Genomic DNA, 24016 nt, shown 5'->3' with positions numbered 1-24016 from the left:
ATAAAAATTGTAGGATAAATGCAACTGAATTACTGAAGAATAACGATCGATACGGAGTAGAAAAATTTTCGTTTTCAATTATTCATTTCGCTTTCGTATTTTTCTAATTTTACTCAAATTCTCTAAGTTCCCGCTTCCTTACCCTAGTCAAGTAAGTACCATATATCAAGTGCTGATGACAAATAAAGAGCAAATCTGTGTTACCTTCAACGGCGAGCAAAGCTCGCTGTTTTAACGGCAGTCGCAGCGCGCCGCCAGTAATGCAAATTGTTTAAACAATTGCCTCGGATCTATATTTCGTAGGTAACCGTATGTAGGTAAGTTTTTATCGTCGACTTCCTCCACGGGTAACGGAATTAAATTTAATTTTGCAAGATAGAATGAAAAAGGCAAAAGCCACGGCAGGCAAAGAGAAAAATTATGATTTAATGTAACTAAATTTTGTCAGAGAATTTTAAGGGAAAAATAAAAAAAATTAAATATACTTAGTAAACGATAGAAATTTACCAAACGTTCCTAATATTTTCTATTTCTTTAGCGCCTTCTTTGATCGATCGGAAAAATGATTTCCATTTTCATCAATGATTATAATAATAGGATAATTTTAACGATTTTCAGACGGCAATTAAAATTCACGAATCAATAATTATTTTCATCGTCTTGTCGGTTTATTAATTTAACCAAGAAAGATAAGAAATCGACTACAAATCAAGGATACTAAACAAGAATTTTTACAATCGAAATTGCAGGTGTTCGCTTTTCTTAAGAGTTTGTTTTTTTGTTTTTTGTTTGTTTTTTTTTTTTGTTTCTAAGGTGCAGGTGCAGGTGCAGGTACTGATGCAGATTTGACGAACTGGCTTGATTATCAAACCTAATTCCACGTACATTCATTACTCGCTGTATTACATCGTGCAATCGTGTGTTTATCAGTAACCCAGATAAATAACGAAAATCACAAAGATTAAAATCTACGCAGGTGGACGAACGATATCGACCATCAAGATTTTGTGATCAGTTACCGCTATCACACAAACTTCTCTCTCTCTCTCTCTCTCTCTCTCTTTTTTTTTCCTCTCTCTAGAAAGTACCACTACTTTTGAGTTACTCAATTTATTCGTCGCTTTATTCATTTGCATGTATGATTTTTTGCAGCTTGATTGAAATTTCAGATGCTTGATTTATTTAGAATTAATTTTCAGTCGAGTCGTTTTTTTAAATGAAAAACGAAACATTTATTAACAAGAATTGAAAACGAAGGCGAAATTCGACGAGTTGAGTCTACGAATTTGGAGTCAAATTTTTTTTTTTTTTCAACAATAAAATAACATCGAAGAACGAAATTCCAATTCATCGCATTGACTATAAACTGAGAAAACTGTTTTAGGTTTTAGCGAGAGAAAAGAAAAACAGAAGAATTATAAAATCTATCGATGACTAGAAGATTTTTCTCCTCATTCAGTATTTCAATTTGTTATTGTTTTTTTGTTTTTTTTTTTTGCACAAATGTTTAAATTAAATTTAAATAACTTTGTAAGCGACGATATGCGTGGGTACAAGTATTGAGTAATCATTTTAACGCCTGATGATAAGCAACTAAGCTTTCACCGAAGTATCAAGTAGCTCATACTTATAGGCGCTCTGATCGTTTAATCTGAACTAATCTGTTAAATTTTTTAATTAGTTTTATTTGTTTGCAGCTGCAATTTCAATAATTTTTTTCTTTTTTTTAAATACTTTTTACGAAAAACAATCTTATAAAATCAGGCATTTTTCATAGATTAATTATAACATATATAATTCTGTGTAGAATTTCATCGTCATTTTAACGAGTTATATTTAAAATGAAGAAATCGAATTTCGATCATTTTTCCACTCTTGATCAAAAACAAAAACTTCACAAATCTCAATCGAATTAAAATACTCGAACATCGCTTTGATTCTCAATTTTCTTCGCGTACTTCGTCGTAAAATAAGGAACAAAAGACAAAAACAAAAAAAAAAAAAATACTTTCGCAATAAAAGCCTGAGTTTTACAATGATGAGAAAGAGAGAAGAAAGAAAAAAAAACCACAATAATAATAATAATTGTTTCCGCAAGGTTTTGAATAAATAATAACGGGTAATAATAATTTTCGCTAATAAAACGAACGGAAACGACGATGTTGTATAAAAACGGAAATGAGTGAAAAGTGAATTTGCAAAATATAAAACAACCGACGATAAACTATTTTTTTTATACCTATACCCATACTTATAACACGTCTTAATGCGTTAAATACTCTTAAGTCTGTGTAAGCCTCTCAAGATGAAGTGTGAAGATGATCGATAACCGCGAGCGATACAATGTGACTGATTTATCATACGCGAACGATTTGAAGGGGTATTAAAAAAACGAAAATCCCACTTTTTTCTTTCATTCTAACTTGCAGGTGTCCACCGACCGACGTGTCGAAAACTACTTACACATGCTCGTTCGTACATGTGTAACTTACTCAAAATACAAACACGTAAGACAGTCCGACATTTCTTATCTTGTTGCCTCTCAACTCCTCGTAATTGGTGTCTCCCTTTTCTCTCTTTCTCTCTCCCTCTCTCTCTCTCTCTCTCTCTCTTTATAATTAATAAATTAGTTCATTGAACAGGTGTTCGACGATTAGATATTTCCAGCAACCCAGTTACTCGTCTTTGGTATAAATACCGGCCTAACTGCCCACTCGAATTCACACTGCATCGACGATTTAGTGCGACAAGACCTGACCATGGCATCGACAACTTTTGGTAAATAATTAATTAAGTAATTAATTAATCAATCCTAATTGTCATCTAACATCGAAGAAATCTAAAAAAAATTAATTGCGGAACGAATAATAACGGAAGAACTTTTAAATCAACGAATTAAAATTTGTTATTAAAAATTGAAAATTCTTTATAAGTTCGCAGTTTTATATTATCATTCTTGTTCCATTTTTTTTTTTCTCTTTTTCTCTGTTTCTCATTTCGAAAACAACACGAGCCTGATTACCCGTTTCGTTCTTTTTTTTTTCTTCTTCTCTTTCTTCCAGCTCTCGTTCTCTTCACCCTCTGCCTGGCTACCGGTATTCAGGGTGAGTCAACCCCCTACACATCCTGCTCAACGGTTGCAGACCCGATCGACTTCCGGATGGACGGATGTACCGAAACACCCTGCGCCCTTTACCGAGGAGAAACAGCTTCTGCCGAATGGGATTGGGAAGTCAGTGAGTATGACAAACGATAACCGATGACGAGACCACAAACGCGTCGCAGTTTTCTTTCTCATTTCGCGATCCCATCGAATCCAGTTTATTTTTTCCTTTTTTTTCAAAACACAAGGTTTTTGCATAAAAATAAGGAAAGAAAAAAAAAAAAGCATAACAATAGTGAAAAAAAAAATCACCGTTTCGTTACAATGAAATAAACAATATTTCTTTATAAAATTGAACGAACAATTTCTTCGTGAAATTTACTTTAAATTTCGCGTTCATTCTTTTTTCCCTACGAAACCTTTTCTTTTTTCTTCTTCTTCTCTTTGATTCACCTCCGAACACGCTTCAGCTTACCAATTTCTCTTTCTCTGTTTCTATATTTATTATCGAGTCTCGCTTACGATTTTCATAATCCATAAATATCGAGTTTCCCTCTAAATCAAACTACAAAAACTGGTTGAACAAAAAAAAAAAAGAAAAAGAAAAAAAAAAAAACGTTACGGGACGAACATTTTTGACGATTTTTCGCAGTTTCGGTGAGTAAAAATCTACAACGAACGGGTTGAAAAAAAAAAAAATAATAAACTGTCAAAAGGAAGATAAAAAATTGCAAAATTGCAATGAAACAACTTTTGCAAGTGTCGATCAATGACTTTCCTCAGATATCCTTCTCGGCTAGCGAAATCCGCTTTTATTTACTGATTTCACGCCTTTTCCCAGCCGCCGACACGACCACCCTTACACCCCGTGTGAAGGCGATAGTCCTTGGACTGAGCATCAGCTACGACATCGGGCAAGAAGACGCCTGCGAGACCCTGACCAACGGCGAATGCCCATTGGACAAGGGAGAGGAGATCACCTACAGCTTATCGATGCCCGTCCTGGCAGCCTACCCGAAACTCAGTTTGACCGTCGAATTCGCCCTCTTGGACGACGACGGCAACGCCCAGGTCTGCTTCAGGGTCCCCGTGAAGGTCCAGGATAGATCCTAGTTTCATCATACACAACATATTGTAATCGTTCATAGATTAAGGAAGTAATATATTATTATTTGTCTCGTCGAATGTCTCGTCGTTTTTATTTTAGACCTATAACTTGTACACTCCTTGACACATCTCGGATTTGGTCAACAGTTTTTTATACGATTCTCCTCATTTTGAAAAGTCCTAAAAAAAAAAAAAAATTTGCAAATTTTTTTTTTTTTTTTTTTTTTTTTTTTGGTTCACTGTTTTTCGACAATTTTTAAAAACCGTCTTATCGATCAACGTGATCTAGAAATCTGAAAGAGTTTTGAAAAATCATGCGTCAGATATGAAAATTTTTCAAGCTTATAGCCGGAGTGAGGAGATTTTTTCCTTTTACTGTTTTCAAGCTTTTTTTGGTAAAAAACGTTTAAAAAAATTATAAGCGGGAGTCGTTTTAGTTTCCAACATGTGACGACATAATTCTATATAAAATTTTCCGCTCTACACTGTAATGATCAAGTCATTTTTCATCCATCGATGGCGGTTTTTTAGGAAAATGCTAAAAAGTTAAATCGGATTTGAATTCCGAGGGTCAAAAAACCCTGGAAAACCGAAATGTAGCCACGAGTTGAATGTTTTGAATTCAGACCTATTTTGACTGGACTATATCGTGTCTGTCTAGTAGATAAATATGTCGGTGTAGTGACGAGCGTGTGTTGGTCTTACATTGTATACACAAAGCAAGTCTATTTGCATGACGTAACGAGGTATGGTAATAAATGTGCAGACAATTGATCCCAGTGGGCCTTGAAAAATCGCAAAAGTATTTCTGACGACTTCTCAACGTCTGAATAGAATTGCAATATTTTTTTTAAATTAGTATGTGCAAAGGTTTTAACGAAAAAATGGAAAAGATCTGAGATTAAATCTACGATTTTCTACGAATTTTTATGGAAATTACAGTACATTCCTTAAAATTTTTGTTAAAAAAATTGCAAATATGCAGAGAATATCATTTTCAGAAAAAAAAAAAAAAATCACACAAGCTGGTAAAATTTTTAACGGAAAATTAAAAATTATTTACAAAAAAACTATATGCGTGATTACAATTTTGTAAGAAATATATACGAAATGTGTGAAATTTGTGTAAAAATTCGAAAAAGACGAAACGTGAGAGATTATTAAAAGGAATTTAGTCCAGAGCCAAAGTTCGAAATGATGAAAATTCAGATCAACTGTTATGGGAATTTTATTACAGTTAAAGGAATAAAAATTCGTAAAGATTCGAATGAAAATTTTGAGTGATGAAAAATTTGAGTGAATTTCGAATTCCCCAAAGCTGCTGAGGCGAGCCTAAAAATTTCAACTATTCGTAGTTTTGACGGTAATTTTGATGGGATGTTTAGAATTTGGAATTAATTTTCGAAGACTCCGCTGATGGGAGAAATTCGATAAGCAACCAGGGTGGAAAACTCGATATAGGCTCGAGTAAGTGAATCGGTTAGAGCATTGAACGGGGTCGTCGTCGGGGTGACGGGAGCCGGTTGATAAAATTAGGCACGTTATACCATCGCCGAGGGGGTTGCAAGGTCATCGCAACGGATTTTAACCCGGAGTGCCTGAGATCGATGGTCTCACGGGGATAATTCGCGCCTCTTCCTCGTCCTCTTTCACCCCTTCGGTGAAGGCTACGAACGGATGGATGGAAGAGAGAAATAAGGTTGAGTAAATATGAGGATCCAATGGGAGGCAGAGGCGCCAAGTTATCTCGACATATTTTGGGAAGCGAGAGAAAAGTCTTGTGACTAAGACGATAAACTAGAACCACAAGTAGATGCGTAATCCGTGGATCATTAGTTTGCGAAACCTTTTTTCAGAAATGTATATATAAGAAAAACTGCGAGGACTTTACTTTGGAAAAGGAATAGAAGGAACGACAACATTTTCAATAAATGATTTATTTTCCGCCATTTTCCTTCCAAGTTTTGACCCCCGCCGGTCATTTCTCATTAAAAGGGCTCGCTTCCGCATGTTCGACCAGGTAGTTCCACCTGTCGGTGGGGGTAACGGCCGTTGGGCATAAGGCCCAACCGGGCGGAGTGGTAGTAGGAGTATCGGAGAAGAAAAGGGCCCCGTCGAGCGGTGGGGAGGAGGCAGCAAGGTGAAGAGGAAGAAGAAACGGTAATGTTTACAGCGGTTGGTAGTGTATAGTAGAGCCGGGCGAGTAGTGAGCGAGTAGCAAGTGAGAGTGGAAGAAGGCATCGCAGGTGACGCGGCGAGTTGCTCATCGAGCCAAACGACAGTTGAAAGCAAAGCAAAGCGACGCGAACGACGCGTAGAGCGGATTACATTAACGTATCATAGAATCAAAAGTGTGTTCTCAGAGAGAGAGAGAGAAGCGACTGACTTCGGGTCTCTGACTTGCCGTTAGGTAGGCGAGTTCGTGAATTCGGCGAGTAGTTTTCATCGCGAGTGGTGAAATCGGTGATCTGCAGTGAGTGAGGATTCTGATTCTGATTCTTGCAGTGAGCGTTGAAAAGTAAAATACGCGACATCGGTGGTGTCGAGGAGGAAGAAGCAGTCGCAGTTGGCACAATCCGCGCCAAGCGCGTGTTCGTATTCGCCTGAATACCGCATCACACACACGCTCCTCCAACTGTTGACAAGATGGCGTCCAAGGGGCGATTGGCGGTCGAGGAGGTGAGTAACGAAACAAAACAGCAGCGTCACGTGGCATCGGAAAGTTTGTATCTGCAGGTTCAGGAAAATTGGGAGGCTCCCGTTTTGGGTGACATTTGCCCATAAAGTTAGGTGAACGTTAAGATCGGTCGGTGGTGAGTCGAGAGGGGTCAACTCCTTCTTAACCTCTTAAAATTGGGACAGCGTCGGGCCCTTTGGAGGGGCAACCACGCCCTTGGAACTGCGCGTCAAGGTGTTGCCACACATTCGTTGGATTGTTGAAGAACCCTAAGCGCAAATTCGGGCCCGTCTACACGCCGATCAATTAGCGTCGAATGATTGACGAATGACGTCGATCGGCGAACATCGGGAATGCTTAGAGGCGCGGCTGCGTCATCGAGCGTAGAATCGCCTGGAATCGAACGTGCAACGGTCGCTGACGCCGCGCCGGTTTGAATCATCGAACGGTCTGAAGTTGCCGGTTGCTGCGTGTGTCAGTTAACGGCGAGGCGAGAGAGAGAGCCGAGGAGGAGTCGGAATTCAATGCACCGAAGCGCACATTTACGCCCCTACTACTACCAGCACCAATTTCATTGTCAGTTGGAGAAATTCACGCACACGTGTAACGTCTAACTTAACGAGTAACTGTCAATTAGGTGCCGCCCGGCGTCGTGTGCGTGACGTAGGATAAGAATTGACCGGATTGAAGTTGGTAGAGTTAATGTAACGAAATACTGAAGCTGAATCGTTGTTTTGAAAATTTAGAACGGCTTTAACTCTAGAACTACCAAGGGGGGATGTAACATGATGTAGTAATTTCCAAATCAAATTGTAAAACCAGTCATTCCGAGTGGTCTGGTAGTTCTACCAAAATCTGAATACCTACACTTTGCTTTTAAAAATAGATTATTTTGCATTTGCAAAATAATGATTATTCCCAAAAATCAATCGTTACATCAACGTTACCAACTTCACTCTCTTAAGAATTACACCTACACTAATCGACCCATGTTTACACTTCGCATTTAAGAATGCTGGATGGGGGTGGGGAGGGGGGGGGGTTATGGCTGTAATATATACAAGTAGGTTCGACACGTTGTAGCGTGCCATTGTGCACACGTGTAAGTATGTATATACCCATGCAGTGTGTATCTCGATCACGTAGTTAGGCTGGCAGCGAGCCTCGTATTTTACAGTGATGTCTGTAGTAGCGGGAATTTTGCTTGTTGAGGACATACGGTTTGCTGGGTGAATTGATGGAACAAGATTTATCAGAATTGAGATTGATTGGGTGGAATTTTATTGCGTGAATCTGAAGCCCCGAGGTGATAAAAGAAGTTGTAGAAAAAAAAGAAACAACGCAAATCCAAACGGTTTTTCACGATGAACTAGCAAAGTTGTAAAGAGATTAACGAAGGACTTGCCAAAACATTGCCATTTCGATAAAAATGTAATCCAAAAGAATTTTCGAAGTAGAAACAACAATTTTCGATATTCCGAACAAGTGCAGGTGTGGCTCGGTTCATTCATTACTCATTACCAGCTGGAAACCAACTGCAATTAGAGTTATGCTGATCTTGCAATAAACCAAATTCTACGTCATTTGTTCAATTTTATTTGATGAAATTTATTCGCGTGGCCAAACATTCATCAATTCGTTGCATTCGCGAGGTTGAAGTTAGTAACGTTAACGAAAAGAAACATTTAAAAAAAAATCAACACCTCGCGTTATTTGAATGGTTTTAAAAGAGGTAGGTTTTCAAAATGCAAGTTGAATAAATTTCGAAAAATCCCGAAGTTGCGAAAACATTCTTTGTGAGGAAGAAATTTTCATCAAACACTTTCACGTTTATTCCTAAGAATATTCACAAGAATTTTATCTGCTATCGAATGAACCAATCAACCCTACTATTTTAGAATCGTTAATATACCGTCTAAACTTCCGTGAAACGGATTTTCAATTCAATCTTTTGTTATTGAGAATTTAATAAAAACGTTTCCAAAAGTTTAAAGAAATAATAAAAAAAAATTCTAATTACTAGAAGTCTTGCCGTTTTACAATTAGTTTTCTGCACAGCTGACCCACTTAAACGTACGTACAGAATGCACTTTTGGGACTGTTCAGAAGACTTTTTTGTGTCTTTCACTCTGTTCCGTCAATCAGTCTAGTCTACTAGTCTGATCAAAAGTTAGACACGTTGCACGGGGTTTCCGCGCCTCGCGAGACGAGCCTGATTCGCGATGATGGTTCGCGCGTTTTCCGCTAGATGTCGACGCCCGCGAGCCTCGAGCCTTGCCCAACTTTTTCCTCCTCGCTCTTCGCCGTTCGCTCTGCCCCCACCTTTTCGCTGATTGTTGGCTTTGATCTTCTGGCCGCTTCCACGGTCTCCTCGTACCACTTCGTGGTTCATTAGGAGCGCGCGGTTCGTGGCAGCTTGGTGAAAACCATGGAGTTGGAGCTGTCGTAGAGGAGGAGGAAGAGGATCAGCGAGGAATACGGGATCCGACACGGCGCGGCGCTGCGATCGCCGGTTACTCCTCACCTTCGACGCTAATTTGAGCGATACCATCCGCGCTTATTATCGCTAAATTAGCTATTATGTCGTTATTTTAACGAGTCAATGTGTGTCAGGGGGCCGAGTGTCGTCTAGCTATGTCCAGCCTGGCTGTGAGCCATCGCTTCGATACGTCAGAAGCCTGAAGCTCTGATCTCCTCATCTCCTTCATGTCCGATATCATCGATCAGTCTATGGTTCTCAGGGTTCCGTGCCTCAATAGATAAAAATGGAACCTTTGCAGGATCACTTGGTTGTCCGACTGTCGAGACCCTTTGTTTTAGGAACGAGTAGAGGTATCGAGTTGAAATTAATATCGAATACTAAGGTCCACGGTTCCTTGGAGGTGTAAAGACTGCAAGCCACTAAGTCAAGGCAATCAAAAAATACCATGAAAAGTAAATTATCAAGTTCGTATGGAACCCTATGGCTCAAGTTTCAATCGCACTTGTCCCGTTTTTTCCCGCATTTTCGCAGTTCCCTGCGTTCCGAAAAGAACTAAGAATTGCCAACTCATTTGAAAGTGAGATTCGATGATTACAGACCGTTCGACTATTACATACGTATTCCAATCTGCGGTTATTACTTTTTCTGCAGGAATTCGCATTGAGGGATTATTTTTTCGCCCACTCTCGTTCCCAGAGAATTCAACGAATTCTCAATCTGTATAATTCGAACGTTCATTTCGCACGGTGGATAAATTCTTCTCTTCTTCCAATCGATGAGAACTGGACAGGCACTGATCAATAGCGTTGGAACCTTGTTCGAAGAAGGGGGTGGTCGTGTAATAAACATGTCAAAAATTGATCTATTGGGACAATCTTCCGATTGGGTACACTTTATGTACCTTTATGTACCAGCCAGGGGTGGCCTATGAAAGTGGGTCAAGAATTGGCCCTGTTGTTATTCTACGTAGATAGGTACAAAAAATCGAATATATTTTATTTTTTTGTTCCAAAATTGAAGTCGAAAATATTGTTCGAAATGAGGAAAAAAGACGCTGTCCGAGTTTCAGCTCTTAATGATAATATTTCGAGGTGATCGTGATTTTCTGTTACCTATTTAACTTTGGAATTTTGTAACTCGTCAACGCATTGGTGAACTAATAAGACCAGAATATATTTTTGTAGAGAATTAAACGCTCTGCAAAAAAGGTCTATTATTATTTTATGGTAAATCTACTCTTTCAAAAGTTGTTTATCAAAAAGTATTTCAGGACATTGAATAACTTTTGAAAGATTAGATTCAGAAGATATGAAGAAACTTTAGCTTTGTAAAATCGATGGATATGACGATGAAAATTCTTTACGTATAATTCGTATTCAAGTATTGTGTCCACTGTGGGATACGTACAAATTATACCGTATTAATACACCGGAGATGGACGATGAAATAATTCCTCTCGCCGTCTTACTTACACCGTCGGCTTATTAGGCATATATAACACATACATAGGTACTATAATATGCAAGGAAGTTCCGCAATTTTGATATTCGTCCAATTTATGCGCAAGAAACGCGAGAGGAAAAATCTTGTCACGAGACATGACGCTGAACCACAAAATTCTCTCTTTCTCTGTTTCCGTTTCACCGTTATCCAATAGCGGGAAGAAGCTGGACCAGGACTAGAAACAATACATAATTGTCATTAACGCGTTGACGAATCATGCATTATGCAGTCGTTGACGCAGACGAACAAGAACAAGAATGGATGGTGTAAATGTCACTTTTTGCTCTCCCCGTCTGCCTTTCATTGACATCCTCCCAGTTCGCAGAGCGTGCGATCCTCGTCTCCGTCTTTCTCAAAGCAAATTGTCTTGGCCTTTGCTCGCGTTTATCTAATCGCGGACTTCCGCGCGACCTCGACACGGGGGGACGACGTCGGGGATACGTCGACACATCTCTGCCTCCGAGGTTGGGTACAAGATCCCGAGTCGTTGCCGGTCGTCGTCTTCGTCGTCCTCGCGTCCCACACGCACCACATCCTCGAGTGGTGACCACTGGTCACTCGGTTATCAGCAACGAACGACGAAACCAACTAACGCCGGACTGAACTGACCCAATCCAAGAGTCTCTCTCTCTCTCTCTCTCTCTCCATCTTTCAATCTGTCCGCAATCTCTTTTTTCCATACACAATCCTACCGCTGCCGGTCAGTGATCACGATCCATCGTATATAGAGTTTGGGGTCATGTCTTTGGAACAGGAAAGACACTCGCAGTCATTATTTTCGCTTGAGATCATTTTTCGTTGGAATGTTTGGATGGACCTTCTTCTTGTTTGCCGTCGAGATTCTTCTCGAAGGAAATGGATGGCTTGATTGCTTTCCGATATCCGTGACCCAGTGTGATGCACGTGGATTAAGAGATAGAGAGAGAGATAGAGAGAGAGAGAGAGATATATATTTACTCACACATGCGGAGGAGAAGAAGAGCGTCAGTAATGACGTCAGGAGTACCGCCGTTTCACTCCAGCATTACGTCGATAGTCGGACCGAGAGTCTGGGTCGAATGGAAGGGTGGAGGGGCGAGAGACGGGGGCAGAGGTGGGGGGGGGAGAATAAAATAGAGAAAGAAAGAAGAAAATACAGAGAGAGTAGAGGAAGAAGGGCGGAAAAGGAGAGAAGGAGGCGCCGCAGACTTGCCTCTCGAAGGGTTGTTCTCCATCCTCTTCCGTACTCCTTAAAATATATTTCAACCCCTCTTTGGAGAAAATGACTGGGAAGCACTTGTTGGTTATTATTATTAGTGTTTTTTTTTCTTCTTTCTTTTCTTTTTTATCTTCCGTTTCTGCTCTGTATTCTCTCAAGGCATTGTATGTATGTACGTGTATATCCATCACACCGACTCAGATCGAACTGCGTGCAGTTTTCTTGGGTAAGTGTGTACCTATAGGGGAAGAAAAAAAATGGATAGCATCCTCCCCGATGGATTATATATACATACCGCGATGTATTTCAAAGGCCAAAAAATGGAGGAGGGTCGCGACTTCGGGAAGCACGTTCAAGAGGTCAACTTCCCTTCTTCCGCTCTTCTATAGGCAACTATAATGAAAGCCCCTCTTTAAAGACGAACCTTTTGACTCCAACGTGTGGTTGAAGTTAGTAACGTTACAGTGACGGTGCATGTTCACAGAGAAAATGGTTACTATTGAAACTGTCCCATTAGAATTGTCTGATATTTGGTAAAACCATACTGAACCAAGGATACCTAACAATATTTTTCAAAAACCAACACTCCTTGATGTTAACGTTAGTTACTTGAACCTCGTCAACGTCAAGGCTACTCGTCAGATTGACGCGTTGAGAAGACACCGCACGCCAGCATGAACAGACGACGCATTCATCGGCGGTCATCGATTATGGGGACTGTATTAATACAACCGTGAGAGTAATCATAACGATGAGGATGATTGAGAGGATTGAGGATGCGCGTATCGTGTGTTATTGATTGTACGAAACCGTCTCTTGGTCTACTCCGACTGTGTAACTCGGTACATCGATATGTGGAAAACCTCTGCATACCTGGAGGACAGATTGTGAAGCGGATGAAAAGCGTAAACCAGGAGGGTGGTTTTAATCAGAGTATGGAAATACCGATTACCCTGATTTATAAACCAAACTCGATGAGCATCACAGGGTGAAAACTGTCTCGAATTATTTTGTCCGAGTCTTGACAGACACCGTAGAGCATTGTTATACCGTTGACTGTGTGTGTAGCAACTGATTCAGGAAATATGATACTATGGAAATGAAGACTAACCAGCGAACCACCAACACTAGTAGCTATACATACCTACAATGTATCAAGTCTTCGCAGGATATTAATACAACACTTTGTCGAGAGTCTATTTACCGGTGCTTTTGTACTCCTTCATATCTGTAAAAGCGTCGTCGGGTATTCTTCGTCGATCAAAGTGTACGGAGTGACAATGAGACAAGGTTAAGGTGCTTATAAAGACCCGTTGTACACCTCGAAAACGTGGGGATGCAAAACTCCTATACCGCTCAAGGGATCAGAGTGAAACTTGGACAGTTAATGCCTTGTTTTGGCAAAAAGTGGAGTCCTTTTTACTTTTTCAAAGTTTGGAAAAAATTTTTACAGATTAGCTACCACTTACAGAAATTGGTCAAATTTTCACAGTTGCACTGAATGGATCGAACTATCTGGTATGATGCCACTCGGTGGTGATGAAACACACATTTTGAGCCCAGTCCCATGAGATTTGATGGTGAAATGACGAAATGGCAGCTGATCTGGTTTTCGATTACGAAGAACACCGAAATCTCATTTTGGCGACATTTGTTACCGATATTACGCGCATGCCGGTAATGTATGCGTGTAATGTCGGTAAAAAATTACCGGCATGCATGAAAGGTCGGTAACAAATGCCGCCAAAATGAGATTTCGGTGTACTTCGTAATCGAAAACCAGATCAGCTACCATTTCGTCATTTCACCATCAAATCTCATGGGACTGGGCTCAAAATGTGTGTTTCATCACCGCCGAGTAGCATCATACCAGATAGTTCGATCCATTCAGTGCAACTGTGAAAATTTGGCCAATTTCTGCGAGTGGTAACTAATCTGTAAATTTTTTTTCCAAACTTTGAAAAAGTAAAAATATGCACCACTTTTTGCCAAAATAAGGCATTAATTGCCCAAGTTTCACTCTGATCGCTTGAGCGGTATAGGAGTTTTGCTTCCCTGCGTTTTCGAGGTGTACAACGCTTCTTTATAAGCACCTTAAGCGAAGCAGTAGACGTTGCATGGAACTCGAGCAGTGGTGTCATGTCATCCCAAAATGATCTAGTGAGGGGGTTCGGAAGCCCGTTTCGATGTCGAATTAAAAACGGTGCCCTTCTTCAAGGAGTCGGTGGTGAACATGGCGGGGTCGAAAATCGAGCCAACAAATAAAGGAAGTGAGCCTAAGAAGAGATTGTTCGCAAAATCCTTTGGATGCACGACTCTGGAGCAGTGATAGGCTCCGGCGTCCCGGCGATGCGGAGGGTGAAGAGGAGGGAGGTCTGGCTGCTGCTGACCGAGGAGGGGATGAAGCCCCGCAGTGCGGCGCGGTCGATACGCACCCCGTGATCCCCGCGCCTCTCGACACCCTCGGCGCCTCTCTGATCTGCACCTCGAGTCCTGGTACCCCGGTCTGCGGGTATAAACTCGGGCGAATAATCGGCTGCTGTGTGAAACTTGGATGAATCTGCACGCGCCGAGAGCTGCGTTAACCGGAATAAGAGACGCGGCAGTCGTTTAAGGGGTTACACGGGTCTTCATTTTTCGAAAAACACATTTTCTCTATTATTTTTTTAATGTGATAAAAGAATTATATGAATTAAACTTGAGAGAGCTTAAATTATACTAGAGAACAATATTTGAAATATATTTCGTAAGATTTTTATGGAAAAATTTTGAAAACCCGGTCTTTCCGAACTGGTTTTTTTCTGCTAGCTTGATGAGAAATCAAAATACAAATTTTTTTTTAAGGGAAAATATTTGGTACTTTGATTTCAGATGAAGCTAGCAAGAGTTGTCGTGTCCACCGCGGAAATACCGGGTTTCCGAAAACCAGTTCGGAACGATGGAGTTTTTAACATTTTTGGATAAAAATTTTACGAAATATAGTTCAAATATTGTATAATACTTTTATTATCTTTAAAAAAATAATTTTACAAAAAGTGGAATTTTCCAGAGTTCAAGACCCACGTAACCCCTTAAGGGTTATACCTAGTCAGGATTTTGAGGCAAAATTTTTTATGGAAAATTGAAATTTTGTTTTCATTTTGAGAAACCGCCGTTTTCTTAAAAATCAATGTTTTGCTTAAATTCCTTCGATCAAAGACCAGATGGTACCTTATATCAACTAAGTATATTCTGTTTTTGCGTTTCTTATGAGATATCTCGCTCACTCCGCAGGACCTCTTTTTCTAAAGATGCTCCCGGAGATCGCAGCTTTAAAGATCGTTATTTTTACAAATAAAAAGGTATCAGAATAAATTTCAATTTTATATTAATAAATTGTAATGTCTCTTGATGTAAAAATTCTTGAAGGATCGCTTTATTCCTACCTCCTGACTATTTATAAACCCTTAAACGCCTTCGTAGGACGACCTTCTTCCGCCTGTCGTCTGGGAATTCTCTGGTCTAATGCCCCGGGAGATAGTTGTACATTCAACGAACAGAAAACGCACTTTGGTTATTGCACGTCGAGTGGAGTTGTTAACTTTGAGAGATATGAATGGGAACAGGGTCCACAGCCATTGTCAAATTGTTCCAGCCATTTCATGGGTCTGGGGGTCGTTTTGCAGAAGTTTTCAGCCCTTTAATCATCAATTTGTTCCACAGAAATGTACAATTCACCATCGTCCAGATTCCGTTTCGAACAGTTCTTCAATTCCACGTTGTCTTAGGTTGTGGTTCGAATGGACCAATAAACCAAAAAAAAATCAACAAAAAAAAAAAAAACAACCCCCGTTCAAGAGGGAGGTTCTGAACATTCGTTTATAACTTCGATAGACGATAACTAACTCTTGTTTCTCGCTGTCAACATTCAACAGTAGTTATAATTTCTGTCTCGAAAAATATAAAGTTTATACATCAGTGTATCTTCAAATTTCTGGCAACTCTCGTCGAATGTATTATACAAGCACTGTAACCCAACGTAATGGCATCCGCAGAGAGAGAGAGAGAGAGAGAGGAAGAAGATCGATAAAATGGTAAACGCGCAGAACAGAACTGTCGAATCTTCCCTCCCTCCCTCCCTCCCTCCCACCTTTCAAAGGGTTTGGCGAAGACAAAAACAAGTTAGAAACTGAATTCAGTTCCAGGATAAAATTGGGAACAAAACAGTGTAAACATATCGAAATTAGAGCTCGTAAGAAACAAAAGTTACGAAGTCAACAAGGGAATAAAAGGGATATTTTCAAATTCCAGTTTTGGTAGGAAACTTTTTCCCGCTGGGCGAAATAACGATGAGAATACTTTTACCGATGCCTCGTGTTTTGCGGTAGTGAAGAGTGATAAAAAGAGCTCTGCGGGGGGCGGGGGTGAAATAAAATGTACCAAATCCCTTCCGATCGATTGTTCGTCAATCAGTGACCAGACAAAAAACAAACCATTGCTTCGAACGGAACAAACTACCACCGTGGCGGCACGGAATTGAGTCCCAATCAAACGATAAATCGTCGTCAATCGCGCTGAAGCAGTGCTGAACAAGCGAGATGAAGGGGCGCCGCGTTTATCCACCCCCTGCTGCTGCTGCATGGTAGCCATCAATTCAGGTTCAACTTCGGGACGATTATTGTTTTCTCTCTCCTGGTGCGCGGTGCAATGATTTGCAATCTTTCTACGACTTCGCAAAATCTCGAAGGATTTTCCGCACAAATTTCTGGATGCAATGACGATAGTAGAAACGATGAGGCTAAAGTTACCAGCCAGAAGTAGCAGCGAAATGACTAGAACTGCATTTTTCTATGTCCATAAAGAATAAAAAAAGAAAAATCAAACACGCGTTTCGCTGCTAATTCTGGTTGCCAGCTTCAAATTCATTGTGGAAAGTTGAAGAGGATCCGTTTCGTTTTTTCCTGCGACACCATAACCATTCAGTCGCTGATTGTTGACGATGTGCGTGAGCAGAAGTTGCGATACATACTGCGCCAAGAAAAGCACGAGTATCTGAACTCTTATCCTCGCTCCAGGAAGTACGCGTTTGAAGATATCAAGTGGTTGGAACCGGATCGTTGGTCACGCGTGTCAGAAGCTTGTCATTTTTACGTGGCTTATGGATCAAGGGAATGTACAAAGCACGAGGTTTCCAAGGCTGCACGGAGACAGACAGCCTGAAGCAATTTCGGTACCAACTCCGGAATTTACCCACCGCGGGATTCGATCGACCGCAAAGCGAAACGCAGAACCGAAGATCGACCCTTTTATTTTTGTCATTGTCGTTTACCAACCGTTTCCACGAGAGAGCGTACACCACGTACCTCTACCTGTGCGGAAATCGATAGACCTGACGGTCGACTCTGGTTACGTATACGCCGGAATTTTGCCCCGGGTTTTGTAAAGTGCTATCGTACCTACACCGGGGAATTGAAGGATCCTCTTCAACCCCTCAAGCAAAAATTTTCGTCAGGCTCAGATAAGGCAAGCCTTGGCGTCTGATCAGCTACACATCAGGATACCTGATCAGAACCCGATCAGAATTGTATAGCGCCTGACATTGACCTGATCGGGGTCACGTGAGGTGTGCTTTAATAACGAGGCAAGCCTGATTTGAACCTGATCAGGGCCTGTTGGGACATCAAGCTAGCCTGATCAAATTTCTACTCTGGTGGTGGACTTGACATGTGCAGAGACATGACGACCATGCGAATTACGTCTCCAACGTTGCCTATTCTAATAATAGAAATATAAAGACACCGACGCGTTATTCCCGTCGGCGTTACCAACCAAAGATTAAATTCCACTTTGCCTTCGCAACTTCTCGAGGCATGAGGACATTGGTGTCCGTGAGTCTGACTTTTGCAGGAAAAGCTCGATGTGCAGGCACTGCCAAAGCCAAAGATTGGACAATGAGACGATGAGAACGTTCTCCGACAATTTTCCCAAGTTCATTCTTTGCTGGAGAAACTTTTGTCAAATTGTACTTAAACCATTTTTTCCAAAGCATCAATTTCACTGACACCGAAGCTTCGCCGAAGTGCGATCGTAACTTCAATTGAAATACCTTTCGGACCATATGGCCATGATTCGGTACGGCAATTGTGTAATTTTCCACTGTCGAAACCAGTACGTATCTCGTCCTCCGTCTGCTTCTGGTCATACGTATGATATTTGTACGAACGTTTTATATCTCCTACTTCATGCCTCTGACCGCGTGCTCCATTCGTGATTTTTATTACATCTTGTTGTTCGTTGTGGTTCACGTACAACGCCTAGTTGTGATAAAGTTAATACGTTAAATCTTATCTTTCGTTCTCTGACTGGTAAATATTTGTCATGATTGTAATTATTTCCACCAAAAAGTCCCTGAAATTCTTCGTCAAGCAAAAGTCGAAAATAAAAATAAACTTGAACAGTTGTCTAAATACCGACTATCTTCATCGTTCCGCATGCATATAAGTTGAGAGTAACATCCGCAAAATCGGAGATCGCGTTGCTGGTCCAGTCAGTCGGGAATAGACATTGCAGGCTCCGCCACGCCGTAGTGGTTAAAAGATTCCGCGTGCAGAGAGCCGTGCCTATTGTTACGTGACTCACCGCTTCAGTCAGTCTCTGTCATTCTGTTTCTCCTTCTCTATCCCTCCGTCTTTTTTGCCAGCTCGAAGCTTGACATAAGCTCAGAGCAATAGAGCTGCAAGCTGAGCAGCAGCATCGTCACCGTAGGCACAGAGTGACGGAGAGACGGAGATGGAAGGAACAAGAGAGCCTACCGCTGCAGGGTAGATTGAACGTAATATGGCTCTTCCTCCGCTCACTGTGTGTGTGTATACATGTATATATATACAACACACGCATGTATATGTACGATAATATTATATGTATATTATACATACACGTATACGGACTTGGTATGGGAATTACTCACGAGTATCACGGTAGTCACGGTCAGTCGCAGCGACACGCGCCTCAACCGAAATCCTCCTTAGAATTGGTACCGAGAAGCTGGCAGAAGATTAGAAGCAATCAGGGATTCGATTGGAATTAGGTAGGGCTTCCCTTATTAGGGAATTCCGATCAGGCCCCGATCGGGCCTTAAACCGTGTGCCCCGAAGAATGCGTTTCTTTGGCAGAAGTTTCGAAATAGTCAGGGATTTGATTGGAATTAATTAGGGCTTCCCTTATTAGGAAATTCCGATCAGGCCCTGATCGGGCCTTAAACCACGTGTCCTCGAAGAATGCGTTTCATCAGCAGAAGCAGTCAAGGATTTGATTGGAATTAGGTAGGGCTTCCCTTATTAAGAAATCCCGATCAAGCCCAGATCGGGCCTTAAACTGCGTGTCCCCGAAGAATGCGTTTCTTCGGCAGAAGATTCGAAGCAGTCAGGGATTTGATTGGAATTAGGTAGGGCTTCCCTTATTAGGGAATCCTGATCAGGCCCCGATTGGGCCTTAAACCGCGTGTCCCCGAAGAATGGGTTTCTTCAGCAGAAGGTTCGAAGCAGTCAGGGATTTGATTGGAATTAGATAGTGCTTTGCTTCTTAGGGAATCCCGAACAGGCCCCGATCAGGCGTTAAACCGAGTGTCCTTAAAGAATGCACCTATCCCCTGAGAATCAAAATCGCGTTGAAATATAAGCGTTTCTCAACGACCTACAGAGCTGTATTATAACCGTAAACGATTAGCCGACACTTTAGCAAGATTGACATTAAGATCTACATTATTAAACGAAATCACGTGCGTGTCAAGCTCACAATTAGTGGAGCCCGCTACGTCGTACATTATGTAAAATATTTACAGCCATAATTTTCAGTGTAACGTTCAAGATTTTGAACTTTGACCTCTGATGATGACGGTAAATTGAATTTCAAAAATTATGTTCTACAGCTAGATTTTTTTTCACCACGAAAAACGTATTCTAGCTTCCAGATCAGGGCCCAACTGAATTTCCTGATCTGGGTCCAAATAGATTTCCACAAAGGAAAAAAAAAAAAAAAAAAAATCGTACGAAAAATCAAGCTCTACTCGGATTTCAATCCTGTAACGCCAGCCGATTACATAAAAAAAAAAATTTTTCTTTCGACACGGATAATTATCGGGTTCTATTCTGGCTTCCTGATCTGGGCCCGACTGATCTTCCATAAGAAAAAAAATCAACCTCTACTCGGATTCCAATCCTCTAATTCTTCCCGATTCCATCAGTGCCCGGATTTAAGGGGTCTCTTCCACTTTCCTTCTCTCCTCTCCGAAATTAAACCGCAGCTGCAGCTGTGGGGCGTCGGCAGCGGGAAGCTCGAGTCTCGACGGGGGTATTGGGTGTCGGCTAAGTAAAACTTGACGAAGTTACCTGCCGTGGGCACGTTCAAGGTTCCTTCCGGTCTGACCATTCATCCATTCGTTGAGCGCTCTCCGCCCGTTCATTCATACCGCACAGTGCGTTCATCCGCTGATTAGTCATCGTGAATTTAGCCGAGGTGGGGCTCAGACTGTGCCTTCCTCGTCCGGATAGAACCGGAGAATCCGGGCGACTCGCTGTCTGCGATTTCGTCCGATGAACCCGCCTTTCTTGGCTATAGATACTTATCGCCTCTCTCTTTCTCTCTCTCTACAATAATTGTCCGATGAACGGAGAATAGCGATGCGGACCAAATATGACAAAGATGTCACCGTTTAAGACCATCCATTCAAATGTCACCTTAAAAGATTACGCAAACGAAAATTTGTCTGATTTGACGAAAAAAAAAACGCGTTGTTTGATGAATCTTGACATTACTTTTGACTCGTTTATTACCGAGATATAAATAAAGAACAGCAGCAGGTGTATTTGGTCAGGGATCGCAGAAGAACATTTCTTTTGTACCGCGTCTTACATTCGATGATGATAACATGTGTGCCCTGAGATAAGGTGGGAAAAAAAACTGGAATTGTACAAATACAATATAACGCCGGGGATTTGGTGAGAAGAAAGATAACCGGTTGGATCCAGTATTTCATCATCGTAACGCCGGTTCTTGTATAAAGTACCAATATTATTATACCACTTGAAGTATATAGATTTACCTTGTCTCTTCTCGGTCATCCCTCAGCATACAATGGGCACAAAAGAGCGGCTCGGAGATCAGAGATAACTGATACTGTACGTATACAATATATGTATACAATAACAATAATAATAATAATAATAATAATGAGGAAATGTGTCGGAAATAAAACCCGATGAGGATCTTAAAAAAGGAATTAATAACAATTTTATAGACAGCTTTAAGAGAGCCGTGAACGAAATATTGGCCCGAGACCAACAGTTGCATAACGCGGGGGGTTGGCTGGCCTGACCTGTAAATGCGATCTTGATGCTGTTATAAGGAGGAGAATCGAAGCAATGAGAAAAAAAAAAAAAAAAAAAAAAGAAACACGTATAGTTGCCAAAAAAATATCACTATACGAAAAGTGAAATAATTGGCTTTCACGAGGAAAAACTACAATGAAACGTACGACGATTGAGAAGCTGATGAACTGATGAGAAATAATTTTCAATAGATTGTGTAAGGAACCAGGTTTAGTACGATAGAATTAATATTAGAATATTTTAGATACGAATAGTTTTATCGCGATGAGATTTTTTTTTTTTTTTTTTTGTTTTTTGTAGAATACAGTTTTTAGCAGTAAAAATGAGGTTATGTATGGCGTTACAGTAAACTGGTGAAAAAAAATTTGTAACCAAGGAGATGGTTACTAATTTTGAAACACTCATCTACCTTCGTCATAAAACCGTATTTATTTTAATTCGATCAGGTCTAGTTTTTGTGTTACAGCTACTGTAGCAGTAAAATTGCATTTTTATCTTTTTGACTAACCTTTTTTGATTCGTGGTGTAACAGAATACACCGAATCAAAAAAGCTAAGTCAAAACAATAAGCATTCAATTTTACTGGGACATAGTAGTTGTAACACAAAAACTAGACCTAATCGAATCAAAATAAAATATATACATATATATATATATATATATATATATATATATATATATACATATATATATACCTATACACACCTATGGTTACACGGATTCGGAAAGTTAAAACTATTTATCGATTTCCCAGTAGAGTTCCCGTTGTCTAGTATATACAATATATAGTCCGTTCCTCCGGGTGTACATATAGACCTATTTACCTACCTCCTCCCCCGATTCCGCCCTCGGTTTTCCGCGGAGTCTAGACTGCAGAGGTTGACAACTCGGTGTGAAAAATAAGGCAGAAATAGGAAGAAAATATTCAACAATTCACATTTGCATGTGAATTTTTGGGAGATTCAATTCTCGCTGCCAACTTTCTATGAAAAAAACGAAAAGAAAAAAATTTAGGTATCTCATTTATCGGCAATTCGAACTAAATTTTGAATTTAAAATTCATCGTCAGGTAGCCATGAAAAAAAGTAGAAAAAAAAAAATCATTTTTTTTAAATTAGCACTATTCAAAGTGAGAAAATCGTATAAAAATTGCGGGCCAAATTCGAGAGGTCAAGGAGTAGATCGATGTGAACTGGACTACCCCGTATATAACATGTCCACCGTTACGTTAACGGTTAAGTCAGCGCTATAACGAGAAGTTAAAGTAATTTCAGGCAACTAAGTAACTAAGTTAGTGAGTGAGTGAGTGAGTAAGTAATTAGGGCAGGTAGATAGGCAAGCAAGTAGGCTGCACAGGTAGACGGAATAAGTGTAAACACAGTATAGACCGTGTTTCAAACATTATCTTTTTTTTTTGTTCTTTGAAAAAATTGATAAATATCAATTTACGTGATTGAAGTGTCAATTATTATTATCCTTACTTACTTACTTACTAACAAGTAACATCAGTTTAATGCCCTCCTTTGATTTCGTTGAGACACACGTATGGGGTGAAAACAACCCCCAAAGATCGGCACTGAGCGGGGTGATTTCTCAACGCGCTTCATGTATTTGAATGAAACCAACAACGAAATGGGGGTCTTTGGTGTTCTTTTCACCCCTCTAAACCGTTTTTTCCACAGATAAAACAACAAAAAAAATGCTGAAAAAAAAAATTGTTACCTGAACTTGAAAAATATTTCCAACGAATTTAAAAAAATTGACAAAAAAAAAAACTTCTCAGCCTATTAAGACCACGTACTGAAGTTTACAAAATCTTGGTTTCAAGCGCACCTTACAAAAAAAAAAAAAAAAAAAAAAAAAAAAAAAAAAAAAAAAAAAAAAAAAACGGATATAATCGATTACTCGATTAAATTTTTGTGTTCGATTACTTTTTGGCCTCGTTTAATGTTTTTTCTCAGTGACCATCGCTAGTCACCCCAAACCCGAGGAGCTAAACTCTGTGCCGAGTTTACACACCTCGATTTAAATTTCCATTAACGTGGACTTGCGTTTGCGTTTGCGTCGCGTGTAACGTAACGACAACGATCCTTCACTTCGCACGTCTACACGCAACGAGGGATGAATCTTAATCAGGCATAAGCGTAGAGGAGCCTCAGACTCCAAGGGAAGGAGGCTTAGCCTGCCTAAGGTTCGAAATATCTCCACGAGGCTCCCGGAAAACCGGAAAATTTCAAATTAGAACTCGGGTTCTATATTTCCATATTTTTTCGCCTCCATTTGATTTTCAAAAAATTTTTTACAAATTCAAATACGAAATCAAATCCTCGATAATCGAAGTTTTTATTTTTAATTAATTGTTTTTTTTTTTTTTTCTTCAAAATTTGTGACCCAATTAGAACAAGTATAACGTAATATGGATCATACGAGACGTCGGTTTCTCGACGTGACGTTATATCTTAGCTGTGTTGACCAGCCTTGAAACGAGGTGTTGAGTTGCGGTTCTCTGGTGTACATATTTTTATTTATTTTTTTTTCTTTTTCTTGTTCAACTATTTTCCGTTGTGTTTTTTTTTTCTTT

At 40.2% G+C, this 24016-nt stretch overlaps 3 protein-coding genes across 6 annotated transcripts in view; all 3 read left to right on the top strand.

Annotated features, from left to right (window-relative positions):
• Nucleotides 1-24016, top strand: part of LOC124414205 — a 34450-nt gene that overhangs the window by 10045 nt on the left and 389 nt on the right. The gene's annotated exons all lie outside the window — the stretch shown is intronic.
• LOC124414283 (NPC intracellular cholesterol transporter 2 homolog a-like) lies at nucleotides 2640-4220 on the top strand. Its single transcript, XM_046895311.1, has 3 exons — nucleotides 2640-2778; nucleotides 3063-3236; nucleotides 3945-4220. The coding sequence occupies exons 1-3, from the start codon at nucleotides 2760-2762 to the stop codon at nucleotides 4214-4216; spliced, it is 465 nt and encodes a 154-aa protein (XP_046751267.1). The 5' UTR covers nucleotides 2640-2759; the 3' UTR covers nucleotides 4217-4220.
• The window catches only part of LOC124414282 (sodium/potassium-transporting ATPase subunit alpha), a 55956-nt gene continuing 38697 nt past the window's right edge, over nucleotides 6758-24016 (top strand). For 3 of the 4 annotated variants that reach the window (XM_046895308.1, XM_046895306.1, XM_046895305.1), the window contains exon 1: nucleotides 6759-6889. In XM_046895308.1, coding sequence (XP_046751264.1) covers nucleotides 6857-6889 — 33 coding nt within the window. In that variant the 5' untranslated portion in view covers nucleotides 6759-6856. Of the gene's footprint in view, nucleotides 6890-24016 lie in introns of all 4 variants that reach the window. The other variant, XM_046895307.1, reaches the window with a different exon arrangement.

This window comes from Diprion similis, chromosome 13 (genome assembly GCF_021155765.1).
Source record: "Diprion similis isolate iyDipSimi1 chromosome 13, iyDipSimi1.1, whole genome shotgun sequence".
NCBI classification, from domain to species: domain Eukaryota; kingdom Metazoa; phylum Arthropoda; class Insecta; order Hymenoptera; family Diprionidae; genus Diprion; species Diprion similis.
This window is presented reverse-complemented; position numbering and strand designations above follow the sequence as displayed.

Bases quoted from the DNA above. Each gene is read 5' to 3' on its own strand.
- LOC124414283 (XM_046895311.1), top strand. The intron at 3,237-3,944 runs GTGAGTATGACA...GCCTTTTCCCAG, and splicing joins CGAATGGGATTGGGAAGTCA to CCGCCGACACGACCACCCTT.